General features: G+C 55.7%; 6 protein-coding genes across 6 annotated transcripts; 3 read left to right on the top strand and 3 right to left on the bottom strand.

Moving 5' to 3' along the window:
- Window positions 1–1,297: 1,297 nt before the first annotated feature.
- Window positions 1,298–4,675, top strand: CGCA056_v013290 (uncharacterized protein; the record flags this gene model as incomplete). Its single annotated transcript, XM_037328534.1, has 3 exons — window positions 1,298–1,321; window positions 1,379–1,688; window positions 1,740–4,675. 3 exons carry the CDS (start codon window positions 1,298–1,300, stop codon window positions 4,673–4,675), a joined length of 3,270 nt encoding a protein of 1,089 aa, XP_037173538.1.
- Window positions 4,676–5,357: 682 nt separating this feature from the next.
- On the bottom strand, window positions 5,358–6,868 carry CGCA056_v013291 (uncharacterized protein; the record flags this gene model as incomplete). The annotated part of the gene is made up of 2 exons (XM_037328535.1): window positions 5,358–5,363; window positions 5,405–6,868. 2 exons carry the CDS (start codon window positions 6,866–6,868, stop codon window positions 5,358–5,360), a joined length of 1,470 nt encoding a protein of 489 aa, XP_037173539.1.
- Window positions 6,869–8,569: 1,701 nt separating this feature from the next.
- Window positions 8,570–9,460, bottom strand: CGCA056_v013292 (uncharacterized protein; the record flags this gene model as incomplete). Its single annotated transcript, XM_037328536.1, has 1 exon — window positions 8,570–9,460. One exon carries the CDS (start codon window positions 9,458–9,460, stop codon window positions 8,570–8,572), a length of 891 nt encoding a protein of 296 aa, XP_037173536.1.
- A 1,735-nt stretch (window positions 9,461–11,195) lies between these two features.
- Window positions 11,196–12,262, top strand: CGCA056_v013293 (Delta(3 5)-Delta(2 4)-dienoyl-CoA isomerase; the record flags this gene model as incomplete). The annotated part of the gene is made up of 3 exons (XM_037328537.1): window positions 11,196–11,559; window positions 11,686–12,069; window positions 12,153–12,262. The coding sequence occupies 3 exons, from the start codon at window positions 11,196–11,198 to the stop codon at window positions 12,260–12,262; spliced, it is 858 nt and encodes a 285-aa protein (XP_037173537.1).
- A 352-nt stretch (window positions 12,263–12,614) lies between these two features.
- On the bottom strand, window positions 12,615–13,003 carry TFB5 (General transcription and DNA repair factor IIH subunit TFB5; the record flags this gene model as incomplete). Its single annotated transcript, XM_037328538.1, has 3 exons — window positions 12,615–12,662; window positions 12,760–12,908; window positions 12,985–13,003. 3 exons carry the CDS (start codon window positions 13,001–13,003, stop codon window positions 12,615–12,617), a joined length of 216 nt encoding a protein of 71 aa, XP_037173535.1.
- Window positions 13,004–16,259: 3,256 nt separating this feature from the next.
- Window positions 16,260–16,775, top strand: CGCA056_v013295 (uncharacterized protein; the record flags this gene model as incomplete). Its single annotated transcript, XM_037328539.1, has 1 exon — window positions 16,260–16,775. One exon carries the CDS (start codon window positions 16,260–16,262, stop codon window positions 16,773–16,775), a length of 516 nt encoding a protein of 171 aa, XP_037172659.1.
- Between the last annotated feature and the right edge of the window lie 66 nt (window positions 16,776–16,841).

A 16,841-nucleotide genomic window follows, 5' to 3' on the forward strand; every position in this document is an offset into this window, starting at 1 on the left:
GAAACAAAGGAGACAGTCGCAGGATGGGAAGGGAGTCTAGAAACAACTGGCCAGCGGCTGGGCCTGACGCTCAACACCGATTCTCGGCTAGAGTTGACCGTTCATTGGCCCCTGGTGCTCTGATATACATCACGTGATGCGGCCGCCTTTTTGGCGCCGGGCCCTCGGGCGGTTCGCCATGCGCATCTTGTTGGACCTCCGCGCTTAACAAACAACGGCGGCTAAATTTGGGGTGGGCAGCCAGGGAGGCCCTCAGCCACTCGTTGTGCATGCATTTGGCCGCATCTGCAAACCCATTGGATACCCAACCTTCCAACGCCTGGGATGTTGGCATGCGAGATGGGTTACACTCAGGTCCAAACCGCCACACTGCCCATAGAATTTGGATCCGGGTCGCTGCGATGAGGGGACCCCGAAAATAGCGTTATTTCCCCCAACCAACCAGCATCTATCACAAACGCCCGAAACGGAGACCTGTGGCCCCCGAGATGTCTGGCCCTTCGTCATTCTCGCTGAGATCTAGAAAAGGCGGCTCGCGAGGTGGCAAGCTCGTCCGGGCCGCTGTGGGCGCGACTGCAGGAACCGGAACCGACCCTGCAAGATGCAGGTCGGCGGCATGGTGAGGCAGTACACTGGACTCGCTAAGCCCATCGTCCACTATGGCAGCAACCTGGGTTGTGATGTGGTCGAATGAAGTCAGACTAAGGGAAGCGCGGAAACGCGGAGCCATACTCTCTTGAGCGACAGAGCGTGAATAGGCGGGCATATGGATGACGGAAGAGGCACGAGTGTCCACCTTCCCGGCCCCCTTCCTTGCATCTCGTCCTCGTCCTCGTCCTCTTTCTGTTTCTTGACGATGTCTCCATCCATGTATCAAGAGTTGCATTCCCACTGCTGAGCCCCCAACGGCACCCTCACTGATTTTAGCCTTTTCCTTTCAGCTTTGTCTTTACATTTTTGCATATTTCGTCCGATTGCAGGGAATAGCCTCCTTCTTTTCTCGTCTTTGGGGCTGAAGCTTTCTGCAGCTTATTCTTTTGGAATTATCGGATCACACACCTTCCAGCGTCGTGTTCTATTTCTTTGCCTAATACTTTACATCTGGAGATGCAGGCCGTCTCGTAATAACTTAATAGGCTCTTTCACATCACAGGTTCGCTACCTTCTTTCCTTCTCCCGCCACTCACAAGCCTTTGGGTCTCGACCTTTTTCAAAACATTCAAGAAGATACAGAGACTTTATACCTTGGTGCCTTTACTTACACTTACCAAGATTTAGTTCGCTGTCGGTAGACCGTATGAAGGATGGGATCTTCAGCGAGGTAATTCAACATTTGCAATCATGAGTACGTGAAGACGCTGACATCGAAAACTTATAGATGTTCTCCCATACCATGGCCCTCAAGCCTCTGCTTCTATGGACACTCATACTCACTTTATCGGTCACCGTCACCGCCACATCCTTCAACCTCTCGAGCGAGATTACAAGATTCATTCCGACGTGCGCTCGTCAATGCTTCCGCTCTCATCTGAGCGCCAATTACGCCCTCACTACCTGCGGTAGCGCGCCGACGCTGGAATGCCTTTGTGCTAATGTTGGGTTCACGGGGCTCACGATCGGGGAGGGTGCTTTTCAATGTATCGTCGCCGAGAAGGCCATCGGCTCTTGTCGCGAGAGCGACTCACCCCGTCAGTCTCAAGTCTCTCCATGTATGACACACAATAGCTGACTTTGATCAGAGACTGTAATTGACGCAGCTTACTTGATGTGCTCGAACCTGCCTGGGGCCGTTACTCCTACGCACACAGCCATCATTGCAACGTTGATTCTGCCATCAACGGGGGCAGGCATCATCATAGTTCCTGCACCATCGACTTCCGCGGTGGTCTATCCCACTTCCACGACGAGGCACCCCACAACGACCTCCATCCCGACAACGCTGATCACGGCAACAAGCAGTGTCTCTGTACCAAGCCCATCGTTCTCTACCATTACAAGGTCGAACACGTCTGTTATTTTGACCACGAGCTCGACAACGACTAGCACAAGCACCACTGCTAGCACCAGCACCACACCGCTGCCTCCGCCACCAGCAACCACAGCAACCACAGCAACCACAACGACTCAGTCTGCTTCAGTAACTGCCATCCCCGGCGCTGAAGAATCCAACTCAGGCTCCTCGGAGCGACTCGGAACGGCACAGGTGGCAGGTCTAGCGGTTGGTATTGCAGCAGCCGTGGGCATCGCGATCCTCGCGATCTGCCTTGCTCGTCGCAAGCGCCGCAGAGACTATCCAGATGTCAAGACTGGCTTCTTCCCCGTGCGTGAGAAGGACTCCTGGGAATTTCATCCACAAGAGGGCCCGGCGAACATCTTTCACATCTCCCCGCCACTGCACCATGCCCGATCGCCATCGCCGCCACTTCAACCGCCCCCGGCGGCTCGTACCCGCACGAGTGCCCGTACAAGTTGGTGGCCTGGGGCCATTGGCCTCGCCATCTCCAGACCACAGAGCACAGGCACGCCGAAGTTGCCGCAACAGCAACAGGCACGCCCGACGTCCCGTCTCCTTCCCGCTAAGCCGTCTCTATCATCCCCCAAGCCGGTTCTGTCCATCAAGATCCCCAAGATCGACCTGTATTCCTCTTCCCCTCCTCCGCCTCAGGAGCAAAAAGGTCCTTCACAGCAGACAAACTCCCAGATTCTAAACGAGAGGACAGCCAAGCTCACGGCTCCACCGCGTACGCACTACAACCTCCCTCGCGAGAGCACGATGACCGAGTTTGAGGAGGATGGCGCACTCACATCCGCACCCGTCACATCAGCCCGCTCCCAGCGATCGAACAATATCTGGCGCCCTCCGTCAGCGGCGACCGGCAAAACACCGCAGTCGGCGACGACGTACTATGTTGCCGACAAGAATGGCAACTGGGTGCTAGGCGACCCCAAGAGCGCCACTCATATGGCTCAGCTCGCCGAGCTCGATGCCTCGGGTGCAAGCGCGGGTGGTGGAGCGAAGTCAAAGCCCTCGTACGCAGAGTCCGCCATGCTTGCGGCGACAGCTTCGAAGGCGGGCATTGGTCATGGAGCCGGGAGCCCAATCGCTCCCACGGCTCCCCGGATGCCGATGCCTCCTGCGCCGGTGCTTCTGCCCGCAGCAGAGATCGTTCCCTCCAACCTCTCTGCCCCGCACCAGTCTCGCTCCTCGAGCGTCTACTCCCAAAATACCACCCGCCCCAACACCACCTTCCAACCAGGTGTTCCTCTGCCAAACGGCGCCTCTCACCCCATGCCGAGCATGTCTTTCTCCCACCCAGAGCCCCCTCGCCGTCGAAGCAACTCCCTCGGTCGCCGCAGCTCGTCCAAATCTAAGCAGCCACCAGCAGCCGCTTCGTCGGTTCCGGTTCCCTCAGCCACCGCTGCCACACCGCAAGTGAAGGCTCCCCAACGGTCCGACAGCCACGACTCCCACGTTTCTCAAGCGTCGGTGACGACAATCGCCTCATCCGCGGCAACAGATCCCGATCCTATCTTGGAGCAAAGCAATCTCTCTCCCGTCGTCGAGTCACCAGCCTCAAACACGTCCCCTACAGGCCGCTCGCCAGTCTCATACCCCGTGATTCCGGGCCGCACGTCCTCAAAGCCCAGCAACAACCTCCGGCTTCTTGCCCCTCCCACACGGCAGTTCGCCGCCCTTCCACCGGGTCAACCCAGCCCCACACTCGGCATGCTACAGCAACAACAGCAGCAGCAGCAGGCTCGCGGACCGTACATGGCAAGCTACGACGTCCCTCGCAAGCCCATCGCCCGGCCGCGCCCCAGCGCAGACCCGAACAGGATCGCCACCGGCTCGCCCTCCCTCCGCCTCGTCACCCCCTCTCCCCCATCAGACACGGAGAGAGACCAGTCTTCTAGACCTCCGCAGATGAAGCCTCTCTACCCTCCCCCTCTACAGCCCCAGCGCCCCCGTCTCGAACGTGGCGACGCTCACCCCCAGGCACAAACGGCACAGGTGCAGCAGATGCCCCCCAACGTCGAACCGCAATCAGCATCCGTCTACAAAGCTCTCTGGGGAGACGCTCCCCGTCCACTTCCCGTGCCTCCCCAGCAGAACCACCCGCAACCTCCGCCCCGAAGCCACCGCCGCATCTCTCAGCAGCAGCAGCAGCAGCAGCAACAACAACCGAATCGTCAGTCCTTCCAACAGCGAGCCTCACGCCAATCCCTCCAAAACCTGCCCCAGCAGTCACCGCCTCCTAAACAACCCCTCCCCGCCCGCCCTTCCGCCTCTCCCTCGCCCTCGCCCCACCACATCGCAACACAGACTCTCACCGCGCCCCTCCGCCCAGCCTCGGAGGCAGTCTCCGTCGCGACCCCCCTGTCGACGACGTCCTCCCTCCTCTCCAAGCGCCTCGGCACAGAACGCGCCGCCGCCCTCGCGCCCCTCCAGCACAACGCAAACGGCGGCACGAGACACAGCCCCAACTGGCGACCCTACCGCCCGGGCCCGGGAGGCGACATGCTCTTCTCCCCCGACGAGTTCTTCCCCGCGCCCCCCATCCCGGGCGGCGGAGACGAGAATAGAGGCGGCGGCGGACTGCCTGCTACGCCGACCTGGCAGCCCAAGCTGACGCCCACGAGACGGGGCGATGATCTGTTCTTGAACGTACAGTAAAGATGATGGACAAGATTAAAAAAAACGATGCTTTCATTTCACACCCTTTTTTATATGCATTACGAAGACGAAGATTTCTATTTATACCCACTCTCTACGAGACCCAGCACGCACGCAGCTTTTCTTTAACTGTCTGTAAAATTAGCTACATCTTTTTCCTACCCTCTTTAGAACCCGTTAATATGAAGCAAGAGGAGAGATACGAGATGGGCGTAGAGGCAGTCATAGCATTCATGGAGTTGGTTTCGAAAAAAGGATCTGGCATTCTAACTCTTCCCGATATGTCATGTACACTACCTTCAACCTTTCCTTAGCCCCATTCTATTTTGAAGGTCTTTAGGATTCGTGCCACAGTCTGCCTCGAAGTGATGTTTCGCCCGCCTTTCAGTCTCGTTTGTTGCAGCCTCTTCTATCGCGTCTTTCTTGTCTCAAATTGCGTCCTCCGTCCCCTCGATGACCCGCTTCACGCGTCACTCCAAGCAAGCTCTCATCTTCCTCTTCTACTGATTGACCTCGGAGACATTCTCGCTCACTGTAAACGTCATCAGGCACTCGAAGATGACGTTTACTAGGTTCGAGTCTCCGATCAATGACATCCATCTCGATTGATGATTGACTGCCACTGTTACTGTTCGTACTTCTGTGGTGGTGCCGCGAGCGCCGGCTTTCTTGGCTGCGCCGGCTACCTCTCCTGAGTATGTCCTTGGCATCGTTTACAATGTCACTCACGACGTCGCTGAGTTGATCGTCGAGTGCATCCAACCCAGCATCTAAAGCTGCCCTGTTGAGATGTGCGCTGGCGTCAATGAGCCTGTTTCTTTTTCTGATCTCTGTGAAGCGAGACATGCCTCCAAGCTCGAGAACATTGACTCGGCGAGTTTTGCTGGTTGGGTTGCCCACGATAAAAGGCCGCCATGGCTCTTCTTCTGCGAACAGAGCTTTCTCATCGATCTGCCCTTCGGGTATCGATTCGCGACGCTTGAGAGATTCTTTGCGGGCGGTGGTCCACCTGTCCATCTCCTCCGTCTTGGACTCGGGAATGATTGTGACTTCTTTGAAGCGAATGAGGACGAGGAATAGGAGAACTGTCAAAAGCAACAATATGCCAGCAACAACGCCAGTAGATACCCTTTGCCCAAGGGTTCTTTGAGCCATGCTGCCGAGTCCAGTGGCTCCAGCGGCAAACACGAAGCCAAAAGTGTGACAGATGGCGAACCCAGCCGTGACACGTGGAAAGGCAGAGTAATTCTTCTTTCTTTGAGTGTCTGAGTTGCCGCGCGGTCGACCAGTCATGCCAGGCTGCAGGTCTGAAGTATCAAAGGTTTCCATGATGATTCCGTTGCATTCTGATATCGCCAGGCATGATAAGAATCCAATGACAGCCGCAAGGGTAGCTGGCGCACTTGGATGGAGAGGAGGTCCTCCTGATACTCCGGCGTAAATAATGCCTGCCAGTGGAAGACCAATGGTGAAGACGGTCCGGCGGAGCAGATGAGAGGTCCACGTTATTTGTTTGTCGAATGTCATGCGGCTGGTGTTGACTTGAGTATGTCTCGCTCTTGAGAAGTAGCTCGCCTTTTGGAACGGAATAGCTGCGATGGCACCAAAAGCCAAGGCGGCCACCATCAGTCCGACATAGGGCGATCGCATTTTGTAGAATCTCGAAGACAACGAACCGAGTAGAACGATGATGAGAACGACTTGCGCGTAAATCCAGCCAGAGTAGACTGCGATGACGGCGAAACCAGGTTGACGAAGCATCTCAAGAGAAAGAGCGATTCCGTGATACATCTCCTGGCCCCACCATTTTGGGCCATCTTTGACACGATGCATCTTGACCTCGCCTCGTGCGAGTCTTCGAGAGACATCGGTACCTGTTCTCACTTCCACAACAGATCGTCGAAATGCGGATCGGCGGACTTCCGGACATAGGGTGTTCAGCAACAAGACGACAGCGATGAGGATCACGCTGAGATAGAAGCCCCAGGCTGGCTGTAGATCATCAATGACCCAGGCGCCAATCCAAAACCCAAAGCCGAGAGAGGCAATGAAACACCATGTCCAGATGCCGAGCCAGACTCCCATGCCACCTCCGTGTCTCCTTGAGTCGTAATCGTCGACAACTTCTTGATGAGGGTTGCTGCTCATGAGAGATGCACCAAAGAGGTCCGTCAATATGGAGTGAAAGTTCATGCTTGCAAAACCAAGGCAAATTCCCATGACGCACCGAGGCGCAAGCAACACAGTTCTCTATCCGGCGAGATTCTCGAATCTTTGGGCGTACACGGCCACAGCCTGCGGGAAAAGCAGCGGCATGGATAAAACCAAGCCGGATGTGATGTATGGCTTTCTTCCATGAACAAGGGGGAGAGGCCAGCAGAAGAATGTTGGAAGAGCCATGCCGAGAAAACAGCCAACATTGCCGTTGAGGATAGCATGGCCAGAGTCCCAAATGTAGTATTGAAGTGACGGAACCAAGCCAGCGTATATTCCAAGCAGCACTCCGATGAGCGCGGTGCTGATGCACGCAACTGTTGCAACGGCCCTCTTGCGAATAGGAGACCAGTCTCGAGCAATAGGTTGACGACGCTTCGACTTGGACAAGTTGAAGGCCTGAACGCCACGGAGACTGACGTGTGACTTGCCGCGGAGACTGATGCCACGAGTGTTATGTAACGGACGGCCAGCAATGTCTCGCTCTGGGAAGTTCGCCTCGCCGCCAGTGTTGCGAGACTTGAGCGGATTATGCTTGGCACTGGCTCTTGGACGAGATGGTACTCCACTCCTAGTACGAGTCCCGGGCTGAACTGGAAAATCAACAAACGAGGAGTCATCTGACCTATCCATGCTGCACACGTCTGAGTGTTCGCGCAATTTTGTAAGTCGCTGCGAATCTGTTCGTTTTATGCTCTTCTGGCTTTTCTTTCGACTCGAGACCCGCTCTGGTACAGGGGTAGCTTGGCGTGGACGGCTCTTCCGCCGTTTATTCTTTTTGGCTTTGTGAGCTTCGAGAGCCTCCTGGAAAACAACTGACTGTGGGGTGAGAGAGATGTTTCTGTACAGATCATCGACGAGCTCTCGAGCCCGAGGATCGATATATGGGTACGTGGCTGCACTTTTGGCCAGCGAATGGATCTCCTGGTGGTTATCGTCGTCGTCGTTGTTGTTGTTGTTGTTGTTGTTGTTGTTGTTGTTGTTGTTGTTGTTGTTGTTGTTGTTGTTGTTGTTGTTGTTGTTGTTGTTGTTGTTGTTGTTGTTGTTGTCCAAGTCAACGTCCGAGAAGTCATGGCTGCGGCGGCGAGGCCTTGCCTGTGGCTCTACGTCATCAGAGAGATTATGTGGAGACCGCCCTGAGTATGGGGACCTTTCTTCTTCGTGGTCGGCGACTTGCGACGCCAAAGTCAATGCTTCATGCAAAAGCCGTTCCAGCTCCCCAAAAGTCCTCTGGAAAAGACCTGCTTCAACCTTTGAAGGTGGCAGGGTATACTTGCGAGTCAATTTGCGGGAGACCGGGCTGGGTTCCGGTGAGTCTTCCAGTCGCATGTAGGATGACCGTTGAGACCTAGAAGGCAGCTCCGTCAGTCTCGCAGGCCGCTCTGGGTTCTTCAAGAGGTCGCGAATCCATTGAGCGGTTCGTTTGTAGTCAAGAGTTCCGGCCCTGGAGCGCGAGGCACTCTGGGCTCTGGACTTGTCGCTTTTCGGGGGTTCTTCATCTGCAGAAGCTTCAGATTCATCGGCAAAATACTTGTCCTGCTGGTCATCCTGCGCGAGATCAGTGTATGGCTGTACTTTCAAGGTCGGTGGGTGCCCTGGGGTTCGGTTCAACAAAGGAGGTTGGGCAACTGAACGAACTTTCGAAACCGGAATCTTCGTGTGCCCTCCTTGAACGTAATCCTAATCCGATATGGGTGATCCAATGACGCCGATCTTGGATTCCTGGTGCTCCTTTGACGAGTCGAACGGCCGCACCTTGGAAACACCCAGCGAAGCCTGTTGGCTGATGGTACTGACGGGATTGCCTGGGTTTGCCGGGTCGACTGGATAGTGGAAGGTGGGTGTGTTGAAGGCCGGCCGAACTTTCGTAGCACGACTATGGCCCTCCACTTTGGGAGGAAGTGTAATTTCGACAGTTGAGAGACAATTGTCGTCACCCGTCATGGCACGTTTGACACGCGCAAGAATCACCGTTGGTTCCGACTCCTTGGATGGGTCTGACTCATCGTCATCTTCATCTTCATCTTCGGGAAGCTGAGCCACAGGCTGGCCAGGCACTCCAGTGTCGCAAAAGTCAGCACCCTTCAAAAGACCTCGGTGATGGGCTTTGATGTGCGATTCATCGGGACGGAGCTTAGGATCAACGCAAATCCTTTCTCTGGGATGTGAGGAATCCGATTCGGTCGCGGAAGAGGTGCCTTCTTGAGAGTAGTTCCTGGGGGGAAGTGATGCCGTAGCTTTGTGCTCGTACCCCTTTTCCTCAGGCATCTTTTCCTTGACGACCTTCTGGAGCGGCTCGTCTGGGTTTATTTGCTGGCTCAAGACGGGAGGTGCGGGCAAGTCCCGGTCAACGACCATTAGGCGCCCAGAGCCAGTCTTGAGGAGCGCATGGCGGAAAACACCGCTCCGGGCAGACGAAACGGAATCGAAGTCTTGCTCCGACTTTTTCAGAGACATGTCGGCCATCGACGGGCGAAGACTAGGAGAAGGGGTGTTGTCAAAGTCGCCAGTCGCTTCGGCAGATGGGTGGAGGTTAGCTGTCTTGGTGGGATGGAAGAAGTTTGACAACATCGCCGGCTTCTTCTCGACGGGCTGGGGCTTCAGGGCCAGTTCGGCCTGAGGCGTGCAACAGAACTTGAAAAAGGACGTGGGAGTCGAGCTAGAGGATTGATCTCGTGTTCTTCTGCCCAATCTTTCAGCAGAGCCGTAACGTCGAAGAACGGATTCCTTGTAGGCCAAAGTGCTTGGGTCGGTCAGACGCTGAACCTCTGTGGGAGGAGTGAGGGACCGAGTCCTTTGGGCCTTGCGCATAGAATTCAGAGAGAATAATGCATCAACGGTTGAACGAATGTGGTTCCAATAAAGATGCTGGCAGGAGGGATATAGGGGGTCTTGGCAGTAGGAGAAAATGGTCCGGCGTCGAGGAATCGAGGAGGTCGGGGAGATGTTGTTGGGGAAGTGGACGGTCAAGTATTCTCAAATAAAGGCAGATGGTTAAGCAGACCCTCCTTAGAACCATCGAGCACTGTTCACGCGAGGCAATCGCTCTTGCTCTCTCAGCTCGTTCTACCGCAATGATAGCAACTGCCTAAGCTTCCAGCCAACCCGCTCCTGCCTCTGTGACCATCAAGACATGTACCTCGATGTATTGACCTAGAATGTGGAAGGACCGATGACATTTTGGCTCTAGTTGGAGACAGTGCGGGCTGCAGCACAATCTGTCTGGGAAGCCAAAGCCTTGCCATGCTAAAGAAGGGGGCCGCAATATTCTGCCAGCAACCCCCCGAGCTTGTCCCGATCTGAAAGTAATGCGGGTGTGTCCCATTGGAGATGGACTTCGGCAGACAGTCATTTGTACGCCGGCGTGTGACTCACAGTCCTTGCCCCTGAGTGAGGAGAAACAGGCCCGACTCGATCATGGCGAGAGAAGCATCGTGGTATGACAGGTGCATACAACGCATGTAGATCAAATACAAATAATGAAGAAATCTGATGAATAATCGATTATCTCCCTCTCATGAGAATGGTTTTGAATCCTTCGCCAGGCTCGACTTCAAAGCCCATCGGCGTCTGTAGATGGCCATAACCAGATGGTGAGTAAGATCTGGTCCTTCGGAATAACCCCAAAATGATGACTCTGGATTCACTCGCCGAACTGAGCATATGCAATGAGGACACTTTTCCGTGGCGTTGGTTTCGCCCAGTCTGATCTCTCTACTTGAGAACCTCAACGAGATAAGGAACAGCATGAGAACCCCTGAGATTGGCTGACGTTCGATTTCCTCACTCGAGGTTCATAGTGTGTTCTGAAGGTCGCCGTCAATTTCCAAGCCATGGCACTCGATCAAAGTGAATGGCGGCCAAAAATCAAGAATGAATTCAACATCTTTGTGTGACTGTGACCGCACAGAGTGAAGGTGAGCAAGGAGAAGATCATTCTGCACTGATGTGGAGTTTTCAGCAGCAAATTCTCTAGAGACACACCGGGGGCGTGCCGACGTTACCCCAGATCAGGCGGGGCCCCGGTCGGCGACAACCTGCGACATGCCTCGGCAACTCGGTCAGCGTTGTCAGCTCGAACCTCATCGCACTCGCAACCACAGCTGTCATCCATACTTTGCTTTTGAACATCAAGATTCAAACCCTGCATTCATCAGCCCAAGAGCCGCATTCGCAGTCTCTCGGCCTCCAAGTACACTCGCAAACCTTCACACCGCGTCGCATTCTCTCCACCAGCGGGACCCAACTCATCTCACCATCACAGGCCACCATCAAATCTCACTCCGACTCTCATCCTCCCGCAAAAATGGCCGCCGCCACGTTCAAAGACTACACCTACGAACACTTCCTCGTCACCACGCCGGCCCCCTTCGTCGTCCACGTCGAGATCAACCGCCCCAAGAAGCTCAACGCCTTCTCGGAGCCCGTCTGGCGCGAGTTCGGCCCCCTCTTCAACCGCCTCAGCCATGACCCCGACGTCCGCGCCGTCGTCCTCTCCGGCGCCGGCGACCGCGCCTTCTCGGCGGGTCTCGACGTCCAGTCCGCCAGCGAGGGCACCCTCGGCAGCGCCATCGGCGGGGACATGGACCCGTCCCGGTACGCGACCATGATGCGCCGTCACATTGTCGAGTTCCAAGCCGCCATCGATGCGGTAGAAAAGTGCGAGAAGCGTATGTTGAAAAAAATTCCCTGTCATTCATTCGCTACTATTTCCATCCCGTCCGATTTTCCGTTGCCATGTCCATGACAGAATGAGGAGAGACGACAGAAATATGTATAGCTAACATAATCGACAGCCGTGATCTGCGTCCTGCACGGAATCTCCATCGGAATCGCAATCGACATCTCATGCTGCGCCGACGTCCGCATCTGCGCACGGAACACGCGCTTCTCCGTCAAGGAGGTCGACATCGGGCTGGCGGCCGACCTCGGCACCCTGAGCCGCCTGCCCAAGCTCGTGGGCAGCACGTCGTGGGTCAAGGACGTCTGCCTGTCGGCCCGGGACTTCTCCGGCGAGGAGGCGCTGGCGGTCGGCTTCGTCAGCCAGGTGCACGCGGACAAGGCCGCCGCGCTCGACGCGGGGCTGAAGCTGGCGGGCTTCATCGCCGGCAAGAGCCCGGTGGCGGTGCAGGGCACCAAGGAGCTGCTGAACCATGCGAGGGATCACTCGGTTGCGGAGAGTAAGCACTGTCCCGAATCTTTCTTTCTATATTCGTCTTGTTTTCTATTCGTTTGATGAGTTGTCTACTGACCAGGGCACAAGGTTTGCGATACACCACCGTCTGGAACGCGGCCATGCTGCAATCAGGCGACTTCAAGACTGCCATGATGTCCGGACTGACCAAGACCAAGCCCACGTTCGCCAAGCTCTAGAACACATTTGCGCTGTTTGCAACTGCTAAATCCACCATAAACAACCCGGATTATTCAACACAGTAGATTCTTATGGCATGCTTGCCAGAACGCCGGGACACTAGCTGCCTTTGGGAAGGCACAGTCGCTATGTTGAGGGGGTTTCATCCCATCCCGATGTATTATAGAGCGTCGTCACGCCTCCGTGCCAGGTTGGCGTTGTAGTGTAGAGGGTCATGGCGGTCGTTGACATAGCCACGGTCACATGACGGTACGACGCAACGACAAAGGCAGATATAGAGAGTACGGGGATCTCCGGAAAGATATAATATAACCAACTCGTGCTCAAGCGATCGGACTTGTCGGCAGTTGCTCAATCAGAGTCTGAACTTTCGTCGGGCTGTTGCGTCTCCTTCAATTTCTGTAGGCAAGTCGTCAGCAGGTTGTCTCAAGTAAGCGTTGATGTGCAGCAATGTGCATCGTAAAGTGGGGGACTGCTCGTCTATGGTGGAACCTACATCGTCCAGCTGTCTCTTTAGCGCGGCGACCATGTTCTCCTTGACGACGACGTGCTGGTCGTCGAGATCCTCGATGATGTAATCATGGTTCGCAGCGTCGATGTTGACGATGATGGACTTGATGGAGGGGTCGCACTCGATGAGCACTCCTGTGAAAGTCGGAACGTCAGCAAATTGGGATACGGGTACCACATGGAAGGCTGCGGCGGGCGTTATGGTGCTCACCTCGGATGGCGCGAGGCATGGTGGGTGGATTGCGAGGCGGATGATTCCAAGTGTTTAGAGTTGCAGTTGTCGGTACGGCCACAGGGCGGATTCTCGCGTAGAGTTTGGCGGGAAGCGACGGGGCTGGAGTCAAGGTAAAACTGTCGCTGTTGTTTGTCGATGGCGGCGGCCGCGTGCCGGGTTGTTTCTGAGCCGCTGATGAGCTTGTGTCGCAAACGTGGCCGACGGGTTGACGTGGGTGGAATTGGATCGTCGACAAACAATTTGGAAGCTTCAAGACTGGGGTGGGGCCTTAGGCAGGGAAGCTGACCTCAGTCTCTGAGTGTGGTGGTCACTGGTGTCAGTGCAGGGGCCCGGGGGGGGGGGCTTCGAGGCCAGCCACTCAGAGGTGCGACACAAACTTTCCAACGGGGGTGAGAGAGATTTGGATCCTGGCGCAAGGGCCAATTTACGAGATCCCTGACATGACACTGGGGAAACGCAGCCAGTGACAGGCCTTCTTTTCTGTTCAGTGGTATTCACCTTTCACAAGATGATTGAATCTGCACTGGGCTGCAGCAGGTTGATGGATGAACACAAAGTTGTGGCCCCCACATCGCAAACATCGGACGTGTGTGGATGGATGATGGATCGTCAGGGATGCTGTGGACGGGCCCTCCGTGCGGTTCCCACCTCCACTCTATCGCCTCGTCCACTTTCAGTGATTGATTGCCGTCTCTGTCTGCGGCTGTCCTTTGGCCAATTTCTTCGATATTGCTCTCGCAGGTGAGAGTTGCGCCTGGAGATGCCGACGGCACACTTTCGACGAGGACAGCTACGAGTCGCGTCGGGACTTTTTGGGAGCATTTCAATTTGATCATGTGTGCCAACGGCCGCCAAGAAGTGGAACAAGGTTCGTCGAGTGTGATTAGACGTGTGTCAAGTTTCTTTTGACGAGGTCGATCGCCCTCGAAAATTCCCTCGACATTGCGCGCAGATTTCCGAGATGCGCGGATACCGAGGGACGTTTGTGAAGCTTCTCATTGTGTGCAGACAGGGCATCGTGGGTGGGTGTCCCCGAGTTGCGACGTGCGAGTGCGATTCGCAGCGGGCGTTCATACGAAGTAAGGTAGCAGAGGATGCCACAATGGAAGAATTTGCAAAGATTTAATTCCTCAGTCTGTTTGACAATCTGTACTCCGTCAGTGTGAATCGAAGCGAGTGTCCCTGAAACAGCCGCGATGTGCAGTCGTCGATAGATTGCGGTGCTAAGCCCGGCGGGATTTGAGATGCACGCCGTACCTAATTAGTGAACGGTGGATACCTTCCCTACACGGTAAGTACTTCACAGAGCCGCCATGCAGGGCGGTATCCGTACATGCAGGTACACTGGAGACTGAGATGACCCTTATCCTCGTAGCAGTGCATTCGGGTCCGGGTGGGCGAGGAGAGGAGCGAGGACGACGTGGATGTGAGAGAGAGTGCGGGTGCGATGCGTAAGCAGACACACGGCAGAGCACCAGAACAAATGTTGGGCTGGTATTTGACATCTCGCAGGAAAGTGATGTGCAGCCTCTAGTGGACCGGTTCATCCCTTCAGCGGACGTTGTTGCTAAACACGACACGGCTAGCGCAACCCATGACGTGCGACTCCAAAAAAGCCAAGCCCCGTCCCTGACGATTGGCACCCAGATTGGCAACCAGCCGACGGGGGTCATTTGCGACCCCAGGGCTCATTATCCAGCCTACCAGGTGAGGTAAAGATCAAATGCAACATCGATTTGCTATTCGTTCCCGCTCAGGTTGTATTCGTGAGAATACGTAGTATGCAGGCACGGGATAAATCGCCCCAAATCAAGTCCTGATCTCGTCGCAACGCCTTGTTCGTCCCATTCTTCAACAGCGTCGTTTCTCTCTCTCTCTCTCTCTCTCTCTCTCTCTCTCTCTCTCTCTCTCTCTCTCTCTCCCTCCCTCTCTCGTCTTCCCTCCTGCTTACCTCATGCTTTTCTCATCCTCCGAGCCGTTGACCGTGCTGCCTCATCTCTTGCATACCACCAACCTAATAATCCTATCTTCGTCCCTCGGCTGTGCCCTTTTCAGCTTTGCCCTGCCTTGCCTGTCTGCCTGCTTCCCTTCCTTTCGCAATCCTATCGCAATCGCACACGGCGTGCCAAAGACAGCCGCACTCGCACGCACGACGGACGCACAGCCCAAGGCCGTCAGCCATGCCACCGGCGCCCTAGAGACCAGACACGTCCACGCTACTAATTAATAGTGGCCTTCTTCGTCTCCGAGAGTTTGGAACACGAATGCATCGAATCAACCTTCAAGAGTCTGACGATATCCGGCCTAGCTCCCTTCGGTAGCCTGTCCAAGCTCGTTCAATCCAGCAGTATCCGTAACAACAACCTGGCCTGGTCTCGGTTGCTTCCTTCCTGCCCCTGCCGTTGGAATTCAGGTCTCAAATCCACTTTCACTTTCAAGACCTCCGCTATTGTTTGGCATTCGCTGCCAAATATCCAATATCTCCCCCGCCACCATTTCCCGCTTCCCCAAGACTCTCGCTCTTTCTTCTTGGTCCGCTCCCTCTCTCTCGTTTCCTTCCTTTTGCGCCGTCCCTCGTTTATTCCTCGGTCTCCCTGGTACGTCAAACACCAACCAACCCAGTCGGCCTCGAGATCTGCACCCACGCGAACTGCAATCAAGGAATTATTGGGCCCTGCATAACCCGCCCACATCACCGGGCAGGCACGAGCGGCAGCGCGAAGTCGACGCAAGCTTGAAGCAAGCCTTTCCCTTGTTCACCTAACGCCCGTCGTCCTCAAACCTTTTCTCACCAACGGTAACACCAACAACCCGTCTTCACCATCTTTCGGCTGCCCTTCTCTCCGATCCACCCAAGCTATTACTGCTACGGGAATCCAGACGAAACTAGCGAACCCGCGAAACTGAGCCACGCTATGAGGCCGTGAAAGCCCATCGTCGCTGCCTTTTGCATCACCATCGCTGCCACTATCCGTTCCCTGTTTCGCCCTCTGCGCCTTTGTATTACGCTCCAACTCGACACACCACCAGGGGTTCTTTCCCTTTCACAACGAGAATAGCCACAAACCAACCAACAGACAAACCAACAAACAAAACAGGGCTGCTTATCACCAACAAGCATCCCTGCCAGTCATTCACTGCGCCCTCTTACACGCCTACTTTGACTCTTCGCCGGGCTCGCCAACGACTTGGCTCGTTCGTTCCTTCTTGGTCAACCGGCACCTGCACCCCACGACACCGACCAGCACATCATGTCGTCCACGGACAGCAGCTCTCTGGGCAGTAGCGGCGAAGGCCTTGGCCTGTCCTCCGCACCCTACACCTGGATCCTCACGCCTCTCATCGTTTTCCTCTCCATCGGCATCCTCGCGACTCTTATCCAGTTCCAGCGTCGCCGCCGTCTCCGCAGGCTTGGACTGCAACGCCCGTGGCCCCGTCGCGATCTCGAAGCGAATCGTCAAAGAGCTGGAGGTCAGCGCTCATCGCGAAACGGCCGCTGGGCGTGGACCACCCGCCCCGACGAAGGTCTGGACGAGTTCGGCGAGGCCCCTCCTGCCTACGAGCCGAAAGCTAAGCCCGGTCAGGCCGTCACCCGGGATGGCAGCTTCGAGATGGCCCACGTCGAGCACATGCCCCCGCCGCCTCTCATCGGCGCGGCAGGAGTTGGCCGGGGCTCCCTACCCCCAGACTACGGCACGGCCACCGGTTCTACGTCTTCAACACCACCCACCATCGCGACACCGCCCACTGCGGTCACGAGAAGCTAAGGGCCGAAGCTCATCCTGGGAAGGCACGGAGCCCTCTCCCAACTGTATCAATTCCCAAATCATTTC

Source organism: Colletotrichum aenigma (assembly GCF_013390185.1).
Source record: "Colletotrichum aenigma strain Cg56 chromosome Unknown KSG_Cg56_contig09, whole genome shotgun sequence".
Classification (NCBI taxonomy): Eukaryota; Fungi; Ascomycota; class Sordariomycetes; order Glomerellales; family Glomerellaceae; genus Colletotrichum; species Colletotrichum aenigma.